Source organism: Pararge aegeria, chromosome 18 (genome assembly GCF_905163445.1).
Source record: "Pararge aegeria chromosome 18, ilParAegt1.1, whole genome shotgun sequence".
NCBI classification, from domain to species: domain Eukaryota; kingdom Metazoa; phylum Arthropoda; class Insecta; order Lepidoptera; family Nymphalidae; genus Pararge; species Pararge aegeria.
In genome coordinates this window covers 12,424,027-12,438,487 of record NC_053197.1, presented here as the reverse complement: position 1 = coordinate 12,438,487, position 14,461 = coordinate 12,424,027, and the positions used below count along the sequence as shown (strand labels likewise).

At 36.2% G+C, this 14,461-nt stretch overlaps 1 protein-coding gene across 1 annotated transcript in view; it reads right to left on the bottom strand.

The window, feature by feature from the left end:
• Positions 1–976: 976 nt before the first annotated feature.
• LOC120631488 (B-cell lymphoma/leukemia 11A) overlaps positions 977–14,461 on the bottom strand; it is a 58,288-nt gene continuing 44,803 nt past the window's right edge. The window contains exon 5 of the mRNA XM_039901098.1: positions 977–4,064. Coding sequence (XP_039757032.1) covers positions 2,065–4,064 — 2,000 coding nt within the window. The 3' untranslated portion in view covers positions 977–2,064. The remainder of the gene's footprint in view (positions 4,065–14,461) is intronic.

Genomic DNA, 14,461 nt, shown 5'->3' with positions numbered 1-14,461 from the left:
AAAGAAATAAGGATTAATAAGTAGCTACCTACCTACTCTCATGCTGAGAGAAATGCCAACTTTAGTTTTTTTTATGGGGTTTTAAATCAAACACATATTTTGATTAACAAATCGTGGATATTTATTGAAATAAAAATAATAAAAATGAAAAATAATAAAAACAGTTCATCTTTCACGTAGGTAATTACACAATAAAATTTGTCTTAGTTATTTATTTTGTTTTTCTATTCCATACCCATTTTGTCGACCTTAGTCTAAATCCTTGAAAAATTCCACCTCCTCTACGAAATAAGTACCACTTTAAAGGGGTTATTATTTATAAAACAGGTTTTTTTTACGTATTTGTACTAATAAAACTACAACTACCGTATCGTAGAGAGGCGATGGTAAATAATCATACTATTACAAGAAGTTAGTTATTCAAGATAAAAAAAATTAAACAACTAAAATCATATATTCTTTCAAAAAAACAATTGAACGGTTTACCATGACATATAACGAACGTAAATACAAACAGTATAATTTTTGTAGGAGTCTTATAGGATAGCCTGCTTTTTGTAGAATAAGTTGCAAGTAATTATTTTAGGGTTAGGGTCCATTACTCTTGATTAAACCTTGTCCAGAAAGGGAAATGTGTCAGGTGAGCTTAAATAACCTCTCTCTCTCTCGTGCATTGCACACGAAGTTTGAAATGAAATCAATAAAATACACGATATTTGCCCGTGCGCCCTTCCCACTTCTTGTGGACTCAACATTGGTGCATATTATTATACGCCCTTATGGACAAGATCTAAAGTGTCTAAGAGACCACTAAAAGTTCAACAAAGTTGATACCTATCAAGTGCAGTTTAAAAAACTACTAGGTCCTGTCTAGATGATATAAATTTAATGAGATACAGCTTCTAGAGAGGTCCTAGACTTACAAAAATGAGAAAGAGATAAAGGAGATCGATTCAGGAGACAAAATGGAGTTATCTATTATAATTTACTTACAATTATCTAATATAAATTCTATCATAATTTACATTAAGTACGTATACTGAAAGAGTTCACACTTGGACTAAAGGTACGAGTGATAGGTCTTCCACGAATCACAAGAAAACATTCATCAATAAAAACAAAACTGGAATATTTTTCAGTCTTAATAAAATAACATGCTCCCGTCTCACTAGAAACAAAAGCTTGGAAATGAAGATCAAATGCCTCACAAGATATTTTAATTTAATAAATTTAATCACTAGTTAAATATAAAGTACCTTGCTGGTAATAACACCTACCATTATAAACGATTCCAATTTTGCTTTCTACAATGCTAAATTATCGATTACAGGAAACTCACCGTTCTTGCCGAAAAGTAATTTATAATTTGCGAATTATTGTTGTCTATAAATATGAACATCAATAGGTAGGTACTCGATTTACATAATACACTTACAGCGATCGTATTTACAAGTTTTAACTAGAATAGGAAACATTTCATTTATATTGTACATAATATCCTAGAAATACGAAACAACTTACAACCAAAAATACACATAATGCTACATAAGATCTTAGAAATACTGAAAAAACTGGTTTAATTGACACTATACAGCTTAACATCTAAATGTTCTACTGGATAAATCAACATAGCTAACTTTGGCATTGGTTTCCTTTATACAATCAATAAAACATGACAAAACAAGTTAGATAATACAGTAACGTAAAGATCATAATACAGCCTCCAAAGAAAATAACCAAAAATTCTCACGAACTAACACCAACAATGCAACGGGTACTCTCAACACTGGCGCACACGAAAGATATGTTACTAAAGGTAAATCTATCATTTAAATTAATGCCCTTCAATTCTAGGATTTTTGGGCTCATATTGCAATGGATATATTAAATAGTAATTTCGCCACAATTTATTCCTTAAGACTAGAAATTGAACAAATATCTCTCTAGACGCAATCGATATGTGTTTAGAGGTACTAGCGACGAAACACGTTTAAAAGTTTAGATCTAGAAGATCTGGCTGAGTGGCGCGGGTGGTGGCAGGCGAAGACCACCCCACGGGTAGAGTCACGAAGCCTCATCACGACATGCGTTAGAGTCATCGGATAAAGCAAGTGGAGCACCATTACTTTGATTCACAACACACTTACGCATATGTTTCTCGAGCGTTGATGGTACTGAGAAAGGCATTTCACAGAACCTACACCGGTACACATCTTTGCCAAGTCTACCGTGTGTCTTCATATGCCTTGTCAGTTTAGAGCTCTGAGCACATGCGTAGGAACATAGTTCACATTTGTATGGTTTCTCGCCCGTATGAGATCGCCGATGTACTGTGAGGTTTGAGCAGTTCTTGAATACTTTTCCACAATACTCACACGTGTCATTGCGACGCCCTTCTTTTGACTTTAAAAGAGGATTTTGAAGCAAACCATTGCCACTATTCTTCAGTCCGTCGAAAATGTTATCGGGGGGACGCTGTGCATGCAAAGTTGGTAACCACCATCCCTCATTTCTTTCCATATCTAGTTTCATTCGTTTGGAAGCTTCGAATGGATTTTCAAAAGGATTGAATAAGGGATGTGGTTGAGGCGGCATCTTAGCAAATTCCTCCTTTAATCGTAACGCAGCTGTAGGCGGCATACCGTTAGGCTTTTCAGGAGGGGGTCCATTATTATTGTCCCGGTCTTTTGCCAATTGCCATTTAAGCGAGTTTCCCGATTCTTGGAGAGCTTGTTTAAAGGCCTCACTATATTGAGCAATATTAGACAAACCAAACTTGTCCATTAGTTCTCCAACTACAGATGCAGAAGGAGGATGGGCTGGTATTGCTAAAGATTGCTTTCGAGGTGGAGCGGAGGGGGCACTACTATTTGAAACTGTTAAATCTTCAGCTTCTTCAACGTCTTCTCCATCTTCATTTTCTTCTTCTTCTTCACCATCTAATTCCTCATCTTCCAATTCATCATCAGAATCATCTTCTCCGGTATCACCACCAGAGTCACCGTCCTCCGTATTAGCATCGGACCCTCGGTGCATTTTCAAATGCTTTTTTAACTTCGAATTCTTATCAAATGCTTCATCACATTGGTTGCATTTGAAAGGTTTTTCACCGGTGTGAGTACGCCGATGAACTATTAGACTATTTTCAAATCGGAATTTCTTTCCGCAGAATTCGCAAGTATGGAGAGCTTCCTCATTATTTCTTTTGGCAGGTGGTGTCGACAAAGGCCGTTCTGGAGGTGGTGCATCAGCAGTCTGAGGTTCACTACGTCGTTCGGGTGATATCGAACTGTGAGGCTTAGTGGCTTCTCGAGGGGTGTCCACCGTTCCGGGTCCGGCGCCCGCCGGTGGAGTCTGTCCGACTCGGGAGGGCGACGGGGAAGCGAACGGCGGCGAATGCTTCCTGGGGCTAGGAGAGCTCGAATTGCCTGTGGCCGCCCCTGGACTGGTCGTACCGGCCAGTTGCCGCAAGCGCTGCGAGTAAAAATCCAGCTGGGGTTCTAATGAAAGGGGTTGAGATACGGGAGGTTGTCTTTCCCGACCCGTGAGAGAAGTTGGAACTACGGGTGGTCTATCCGCTGGGGAAGGAAATGCTTGATGTGGGGGAAGAGAATTTGCCGCAACAGCAGCAGCTGCTGCAGCTAAATTGAGCCCGTGATGACGAAACTGTTCCGAAACTAGCTGTTCCATTCGAAATCTATGATCGTGATGGTTCGGTCGTGCAAATAGAGGCGTTGGCGGTACCGATGGATGAGCAAGTGGTGGTAAACTACCCGGTAGTGGCATCCGCAGTAGGCCACCGACTCCGAACGGCGAATGCATATCCGGTGGGGGTAACAGTGGGTGATGGCGTAATGAAGGAGGCGGCAGAGGTGGACCAGTAGACGAGCAACCAGAGCTTGATGAGGAGGTGCTCGATGATGAATGGTTTTGTTTATTCGGCATCTGCTGTGGCATGCTCTCTACGTAAATCTTCACACCATGAACGTGCTGCACGTGCTGAACCAGTCGCCAGGCGGAATGCACGCGTGCCTTGCACGTCGAGCAGACGTAATTACTCGGTTCTGCAACAAGGAAAAAACGTGTTAGCTAAAGTAATACTCGTAGATACGGAAGATGGAAACGGTTTCCGATGAAAGATATAGAGGAATATTAACGCGGGCAAAGTGTCTAGTAATAGCTCTCACATATCGTGGTGTAGGCCCAGGGTGCGCACGTGGTACGCATGTTAAGCAGGAGGTCCATGGGCTCGGTGCGTCGGCAGCCGTGACTGATAGCCCCTCCGTGTCCCGGGTGATTCATGCACCTCTAAAATCTTATGAAATATACGCGTGCCGGAATCACGTACACACGCCTGGGTTAAGAATGTTGATATTGAAATCTATATGTAACACTATCGCGCCGGGAGAAAAATGAAAGCCTTTTGATAAACGACGTGTCGCATACAGTATTTACTATTGTTTTAACGGACGATGTTGACTTTTATCACCTACAAGATATTGCCATAGGCATGCAAAGAATTTTTGTTTGCCCTAATTTTTTTTCTGTAAGTTAAATAAAACCAGTAAACTGGGATCCAAATTTTAAATAGCTGTTTTATTTATCTCATACATCGTAAAGAATCATCCTTAAGAATCCTGATCACCATTGCGCTAAAGAGGTTATTTATCACAAATATCGCAATAATAATGTAAACAAATTTATGCATGCAATAAAATGGTTTGTTGCAGAATACAGTGCGAGTTATGATCATCGAACTATTTAGCTTATAGAGTAGACCTTTTTTTTTTTTTTTTTAGAAGTCGGCTATTTTGCTATTATGAGATTGGTGCCTCTCTCTTAATAGAAAAATAAAATAACCGACTTCCTACCCACTAAAACACTAAAATATAGATTAGACCTATTGAATTATTAGACTTTAAGCGTGGATTGAACCGTGTTAAAAGATTTAGGATAACATTTTGATGAATTTTAAGTTTTTTTTGTGAAATTTCCGTCGAAATATTTTGCAAACAAAAGTATCAGTAAGCATACTGCTAATAAATCTACTAACATAATGTTTATTAGTAGAAGTATCGGTGGTCAAGACGCGTAGCGGGGCTGCGCCTCCCGAGATTCGACAGTAATTTGATTGCTCATTGTGAGGCCGACGCAAATTTTATTATAGACACATTGTATTGTGTCTCAACGAGCTTATAGTGATGGGAGCTTAAATTAATCAGATTATTGTCATAAATCGATACCGCTGTATCAATTATTATTGGCTTTTAATCGACTTTCAAAAGAGGCGGAGGTTCTTAAATTTATTAAATCTTTTATTTTTATATCACTGATTTCTCAACTGTAATTTGACCCGTTTGCGTGCTATTTTTGTATCGGTAGGAGGTTATTTATGATATTGTGTTTATTTATTAATTGATAAATAGTTTCTAGCAGTTACTGTTAGGGACACTAAATTTATAATTGTTGGTAGGTATACTGTAATAATATAGTTATTCGAAACATCACATACAAGATACATTTAAATATAAAGTGACTTTCATTACTGAACAAATAACTACATTTTTTATCCAAAATGTTAGTTATTTGGAGAATCTTGAAAACTACTCCTATGTTCAAATGTACAAAACATACGTAACAGAACCACACTGTTAAAAAAGTCAATAATACCTGCGCTTGTAAATTTGATCGTAAATGTCCATTTTATAATGAAAGTTTTAGACCGGCAACATTTATTAGATATCTGTAAGGATGATAAAGAAATATTAAATCGATAATAAGCTGATTGAAATTCAAGCACGAAGCTTTAATATTTTAAACCCAAATTGTTATCGATAGAGGGATCATCACTAGCTATGGTGGGCGCGGCACGATAAGCGATCTCGAATGTTAAGACGATTATTGAAATGTAACGGTCAGATTGTGCTGTGACCGACCGGATCGAATATATAGCATGCTCCAAATTTGAGAACTTTATTAAAAATAAATCATCATCGTCATTATGTTAACCAATGGATGCTGACTGCTAGACAGAGGTTTTTTTAAAAATATATTATATTTAATCAAACAGAAATCTTATTACCATTATTCCCTATTAAGAAAGAAGAAATGAGGCATTTTAAAACTCCGCCGTCTAGTGCAGTTTTTGAGAAGCTACTCCATGTGGCCCTTTGATTCTAGTTGACCCAGAAGGAGTTCGCCTTTTTACAACATCCATTAGTTCTCCAAATTGTGTACATGCCCAACTTGAGCTTCGCAACTCACTATTTATAGCCCAAAAGTTTAATTGTGGAATTTGATACATCAAATATTTTTGATTTAGAATTGCTGGTTAACAGTTTGGTTTTAAATGTGCTGTGTGTTGTATCAAAATTAAGCAACAAAAGTTTCACGCTTAGTGTCGTATGGGCGAGTTTCTATGTTTTAAAACTGTAAAAACTTTAAATAGTTATTTATTTTGATCTAAACAGTTAACACAAAAAAGGCAGAAATGCTTGTGACGTGAAATTTTACATCTTTTCACACATTAACTGTGAACTGTAAACGGATCATGCTGTATAAATGCATATCACGATATCAATATATTTTGACCTTTTTGTCCAGGCATTGTTCATTGTATTCGTCTTGGTCATCACACACTTCCATAAGTAGAAATCTTCTTTCAACCGACTTCAAAAACTAAAGGTTTTTGAGGCGATGTTATTCAATATCTCCTTCAAGTTTCTGTATGAAAAGTTTTACATTCTTATGTTTATTTTAATTTTATGAGCATCCAATGAATACTTTCCGAGATAGATAATGGACTGTTAAAGAGAAAACTAAGCAATTAGTTCAACAAAGTAAAGAGTTTTTTTTAATTCCTTCAAAAATAGAGTATATATATAGTATGATGATAGTGACCAAGAGGTTTCCGTGCCAAACAAGATCACCCTCAGTTGGAAACTTATTGCTAGTCAGAAAAGTAATCAGAGTGTTAGCTTTAGAATAAAAATTACGAAATATCTTATTTTACTTACGAATCTAATAAATAAACGAATATTTTTGAAGTTTTATTCTATTTTTTAATCTGTAATATTTTAAGTTATATTCAATATTTAATCTATAATATTGACAAACATTAACAAATAAACATACCTAAGCAGGTATAGGCAAGGTAGATTAAAAAGCGAGTTACAAAAATGTACCTTTTTCAGAGAATACTGATTTCACTCAAAGACACTTTTTTGTTTCTTGATTAGTAGCCGGTAAAGTACCAAAAGAAATAATATTGTCCATAATTCCTTATACAAATGGCCTTCATAAAATTATTAATTTAAATGTAACATAAGAAAAAGTGGGATAATCCTTACTTATAGGTTTGGCTACGCATGATGAAAAATCGATTGGCCCGTTAACTTATTTGCTTACGGTACATAATCCGTCACTGTCATACATACAATAATCAGTCATTATGGAATCGAAAGAGAATTCGGTAGCTAAACAGTACCGTCAGCAACAAAAGCTTTTTTATACAGAATAACGAAAATAGCAAATAGTATATCATTTTTCGAAAATACTAAATGAAATAGAGTAGCATGAGCTTATAGAAGTAAAAGTATTGTATGTGATGTCATTTTGTCTTTATTTTCTAAATTATCATATTTAAATTATTGTTAAAGTATATTAAATATTTATATAATATATTATATATTGTATATTTATTTGCTTATTGAAGTTTATCAAACGAAAATTTAGTATATTTCAATAATAGTAAAACGATGAGATATATTTTTTTTATTTTTTTTCGCATACAAAGTAGTTTCTTGGCAGCCTCAAGACTTGTTGACTTGTCTGGTTAATCAGTTCTCAATTTTCTTAAACTATTAACTTTATAAAAAATATGTAAATATTTGAGTACTAAAAATAATAGATTATTAATAATATCTTTTGAAAAGGATTATCGGGGTAGCCGGGTATAGACGGGTAAGTTACTAGAGAAAAGAATTAGTATATACCGTCTAAAGGGGAAATACTACCCGTAAGTAATGCCAAACTGTAAGTACTCGTAGTAATCAATTTGATTTATTTGTTCAACTTAAGCGAGTCACTACGATACGAACTATTTATCGTAATACGATTATTTCATTCATAAAGTTATTCTTAAAAATAAAAATAAAAAATTAAATATTATGATTTTATTTTAAATTTTATAAAAGTATATTAGGTTAGTTGTCAGTATCATATACATTGCTTGATATCAAATTTTAAGTTAAAAATTATTTAAATAATAATTACCTTCAATAATTTTTATTCGAACCGTACACCGGCTTCGTGTTTAGATACCGCGTAATTTCATTACACGACAAGATCTTGTCGCAGTGCGATAATAGTGATAATTAAACAATAACGTGTGGGTGATCCGATTTGATCGCTCTGTGGCATCGCTGAGGTTTCATGTGTGGTTAGGCTTAGTATAATATCTTACACGCTTACTTGTGGTAATCTAAAACCTAGCACGGTCCATTGTCAGTGTAAAATAATAATAATAATAATAAAAATATTTATTTACAAGAGGACAGAGAAAAAGAAAAAAAAATAATAATTTAGGCGTATGTTGCTTCGTTGTGGTCAACGGGTCACCTACTCAGCATGTATGAAACATTTTTTTTAAATGCGTCCAGCAAAGTGCCACCATGCCAGTCAACCTGAGGCGTAGATGTTAAGCATCATTTGCCTGAAATTACTTCGGCAAAATTCGCACGAGTAAAACGAAATACAACAGTTAACGTACTGTCCGGGGTTAACCTCCCCAAACGAGGGGGTGGTCCAGACGGGTGGCGTTTAAAAATTTCACCCCCCACTGATTCGCCCACAATGCCCACAATCAGCGATTGCCTTTTGAAATCGAAACGGTTGTTAAACTTCTGGCTGCCTCCATCTCTAACCAGTTCCTTTTTTGAAAACCTGCTGAAGCTTTTCCGGCGTTTGGCGATTATAACGATATAGAAATGTCGCTTAGCGTAATGGCTCTAGGTAGGTACTATAACCCAAAAATACAAATAAAAGCGGGCTATCTGCGAGATGGAAGTATTAAGACGGACAGGTGGACATAGGGACAGTGGAGGTTTAGTAATAGGCTCGCAACCTTCGGGAAACCTTCAATATTATACATCCGTCATCTAGGTAGACGAGAAAACTTTATGTATTGATCGTCTAGATCCACTGAGGGATGCCAGTCAGTATTTTGGAAACTGGTTTAGCTTAAAACCTATTTATTAAACCTCCTAATTTGAGTTAGCAATAAATTTCGGCCGTGGCAAGTTACCACCCAAAACCGTGCCGCCGAACCTTCCGACACAATGTCGCGTAGAAGCCGATAAAAGGAAAGGGTATATATAAGGGTATATATAAGGGTATATATATCTGCCGTACCCTTAACCTGCCGCTTCCAGCTTAGACTGCATCATCGCTTATCATAAGGTAAGATTGCTGTCATATGCCAACTTGTAACAAAATAAACAAAATGTCCCAGGCATTCATAAGGACTGTTGACAGGAGGAAAACTAAATTTAGTGGAATAAAAAAGAATTAAATCAGGTATCGCGAAATCACAAGTTTTATCCGTCCAAAAATTCAAACACGTCTATTATGATATTATCGAGTATACCCAAGGTGTGAGTGCATATATTCGTACGAACACGAGCATGTCGAGGTCAGCAGTGACGCGGACCCATAAGTTTTTCCCCTATTAAAAATCGCTTAACATGTCTAAAGAAGTTTTCTCTTCAAAACACTATTTGCTTTGTTTCAGACAGTACTTCTCAGTAGTGAGATGTGAATATACATATATAAACTTTATAGATGTCGTGGTGTCCGCAAGAGGCGCAGCGGTGCTAACAACTGTCGCAGGAAGCAGCGCCGGCGACTTCCGCCCGAATGTTTCATACCAAGTGTATTCACATTTTTCAAGAACTTGCTTTCAATTTTACGACTTTATTTTCACATACATGCTATTCTTTACCGGATTTCATTTCTTTATAGTTTAAAGTTGGTTGTTAAGTTTCCATTTAAACATTTCGGTGGGATAATAATATCTCGTATGTCCATCTTACATTCATAATTCATATATCAAAATTAATTTATTTCAAGTAGGCCCAATATAAGCACTTTTGAAACTTAAAATCTGTCTGTTTGTAGTGACTGTACCACCGGTACTGAAGGCAGATTCTACAGAGAAGAAGCCGGCAAGGAACTCAGCAGTTGCTCTTTTCCAACATCATTATTTACATTTCATTATATTATATAATTTGCCTTGCAAGAGGACCGCTCTATTTTAAGACTTCTAATTAGTTTACATTAAATATATTTTCGACTAATACACAACAGAACAACAGATAGCGGTGATTTTTTGCTAAAAGGAAGAAGTTAATGTACTTGCGTTAACGTTTAGACAGGTGCAGCAAAACTAAATTTTTAATGTTAAAGAAGGTTCACGTTTATAGCTCCTTGAAATTTATAAATGCGTTGAAAATTAATCGCAACGTCCTTTTTCCCTCCTAAAATTGCCTAGAATTGACATTGACGTACAATGACGCTAAAACACAAATGTCAAATTCACAGCGCTGTCACTATAAACTGCGTTTAGTTTCGCGTACACAGTTAGTAAGAATTAGAGGTAGTTTTTTTATCCTCACAAATGCACAGTTACTATGGCGTAAGTTCTAGTGCAGTGGAGAGCGGTTTCGAGGTCTCTGGCAGGGGCAATTGAGGAATTCTGGTCTCTGGTCTGGTCTTTTGGAAGCTGTGGCTAATTAGTGCCCTACCCGCGAAGCAGTGGCGTGCATAGAGGGTATGCACAGGGTATGCAGATGATATAAAATGAAGAAAATTCCCAGTAAGAGTTATAAAAAACTTAAGGATAAGCATTGTAAGAGTTATAAAAAGCCTTATAAAAAAAAGAGTTATAAAATTAATTAAGTATTTATAACTCGTACTGGAGATTTTCTACACTTTATATCATCTGCATACCCTATGCATACCCTCTATGCACGCCACTGCCGCGAAGACATGCCACCAAGCGATTTAGCGGCGTAGAAATCGATTAGGGGTTTGGTTATATGACTGCCATACCTCTAACAGGTTAAACCATTACCATCTTAGACGGCATCATCAATTACCATCGGTGAGATTAAAGTCAAAGGCCAATTGTAGTGGAACAAAAAATCTAACTATTTTAAGCGATGGTAATAAGCTCACTTTACTAGCAAAATAAAAGAAGCTAACTCTTTCTGCCTAATTTAAATGTCAATTTTAAAAAAGGCCGCCCTATTTCGTCCGCTACGCGATATTTATAAGCGTGAGGCTAGATCGAGTTGTTATGCGGCGGATGTCCGTCGCGCCGCTGCGCTGAATGACCGCCTTCCCTTTCCGCCCCCCACCCCCCACTCGTAACTAGGGCCGCCACACTGTTTTCCTCTAACAACCCGGACACTTGGCGCAAATCTCGGGTGTACGGGGAAAATAACGCCGTTGTGAACGTGTAGGCTTATTTATTACTGCAATCTTCGCAATTGGTATTACACTAGGTATTACACTATTGAGCCTTCTGGAGGCACTGGTTGTTAGGTAATCCCAGAGCTTCCAAATAAGTGCCGAAGGTGGCCACCGAGGTGGTAATAGTGGCTAAGAATCCTGCATAACACAAGCACTACCCTAGGAAGTTGGGTGTCACCAGGAGATTTCCCCACCCTAATAAAAAAAAGGTGTATTACACTAACTTGATGTCATACTATTGGAAAATGAGTATCTAGATAAAAAATCTTAGGTATAAAAGGGTGTAAGCGGTAATAACCACAAATATTGCGGAAGGGCCTGCACAAAAGTGACGTTACCGACGGATTTAGCAAGGTAAAAATCTTTATTATACATTTCTAGATGAATAACTTACAGAAACTTTAGTTTTTGTATCTAAATGGCTTAGTAGTCAAAGATAGGCAAAAATCATTTGCAACAAATTTAAACTGACCATGATTATTCAAACACTTTACGTCCGAAACAAATTATAAAGGTCCGGAAAATCTTGACGTGCCCATGAAATGTTATGTGACATACCTGGTTTTGTATGTTACCTACGTAAAATATATATTATTATTCTTATATATAAATATATATATATATATATATATATATAAAGTCCTAGCTGTAGCTACGAAGTCGTGCTTCGTCGATCTTAGTTTTGATGTTTTAAAAATCTCGTTTTTTTTCTTGGACTGAAAGTAATATCTTATGTCCGTCTCCAGAATGCAAGCTCTGTTCTAAATTTTCATTAGACGATGCAGCTATTGAGTACAAGATATTATATAATATAATATTAGTATAGGTGCGGAAACATGCCAAAAAATCATATTTGAGTAAGTAATATTATGTCAGTGTCTACAACAACCACAGACATTTCTATACCACCGTATGCCCACTCATTCGAGACATCCCACGGGGTATATCTGTGGCCACAAAATCCGGATATTCCAGATGAAAACCGGACGTATGACACCCCTCTTATAACCCGAATGGCGCAAATTGTGACCCATAACTGGGGACATGTTGCGGTATGAAAAATAAAAATTCTCGAAACGGAACGCAATTTTCGTGAACCGTTCGTTTTGTTTATGTGCGATATTTTTTTATTGTCCTGATGGCGTTATATTATTTCACTAGCAGATGGACGTGATTTCGATCGCAAAATTGAAAAAAATTAAACACTGTTTTATTTTCTTACGTAGCCGGTTTGATTTAAGTTTTGGATGAGAGTTTGAATAATTAATTCTATAGTATTTTTAAAAGATTATGTTTGGTTATTTATCATCATAATCATTGAATTATATTGCCCTACTGCTAATTCTCTCTTGTTCAAGCTTAGACCCACCACGACGGTTCAAGGTGGCTTACGAACTCTGGCTCTTTGGAATGGGCTGATTAATAACAGATGGTAGTGATAATGACCAAGAACCTAACTCTATTAATCATGTATGGTTTTCAATGAAATTATTTTTATTAGATTGATATAATTTAAAATATAAAATGTAATGAAATGATGATAATACTATAAAACTAAAAGAGTTACGAATCTTTAAAAATACCAATATTTTGCAATTGCCTTCATAAAATCGATTATACTGAAAATTTTCTCATTACGTTGTTATGTAAAACGAATCGATATGTCAACATTGTCGCGTATTTTTAAACGACTTTAACACTTATTTTTTAATACTGCAAAGGCTACAATGGCATAATAATATTCGAACCATGACGCACATATACTGAATGTCCTCCAGGTCATATTAACAGCTAAAATAATAAGATGACCGATGTGAAGGAGCGTATCTTGAATACACAAGTGTTTTGCCGTGAAAAGAAAATATATGTAACAAAGGTGTCCAATTTAAATGACCAAGAATGTACATAGAATGGCTCACGAAAACACATTCAATTTAGGTACCTAAGTACTATCATAACATAATTCATTATAGACACAGATTTAATACTTAACGGAAAGCCCTATACGCGATTTGTGAACTAATCAATTTTCATTTTAATTTATCTTAGAATTCACGACTGGTAAGTAACTAATTGCAGCACACATATGATGCAAGTAAAGATGTTAAGATGTTGATGTATTCATTTTATCATTGTCGAAATCCCTTATTAAATAAATAACCTATTATCTCTTAAAAATATATCATTATAAATTTGCATATACCTTAAAATTTTAGTAAAAAAAAAACATTACAAATTTAAGAACTATTTGATATGTTTGCCCTCCAAGTGTAAAGGTTTCTTAATTGTATCGATATTATTTGTAGGCAACAATGTTGCAAACCCACAGTAAATGATGAGTCTATAACATCCTGTATTTAATAATAACAGGGTATTTTCAAATATAGTTGATAAAAAGATGGTTAAATATTGTATGTTTTAGCGTGGAACATTTAAAAAAGGAACTAAAAACCGAGCGTTTCTAAGTTATACATACCAGTAGCGCATCTTAAATGGACGTGGGACGTGGCCGGAAGGAGCACTCTTGCTGCAAACGTCTCCTCGAATGGAAGCCATGGGGAGAAAAGCCCCTTGAAGGACAACCACAAATGCACTGGAAGGACGATGGGAAGAAGATAGCCGGTTCTAATTGGATCCTCACAGCTCAATGTCAGAGTAGTGGAAGATGTTGAAAGAGAGCTACACATATGTGGTCGAAAAATGCTGAAGAAGATGTACCTACTTATACAGATATGTGTACAAGTAGTAGTTACAATATGTGTTGGGCAGTGCTACGTACGTATAGTGTACAAATCATGTCCTGATTTGCAAGCAATTAGGTAATAAACTGGCAATATGACGGCGTGACGACCACCGCACCCAGGCGTCGAAAGGCACTATAAAACCCTGATTTTTGTAAACTATCACGTTACCTCGCAAATTGCTTCCT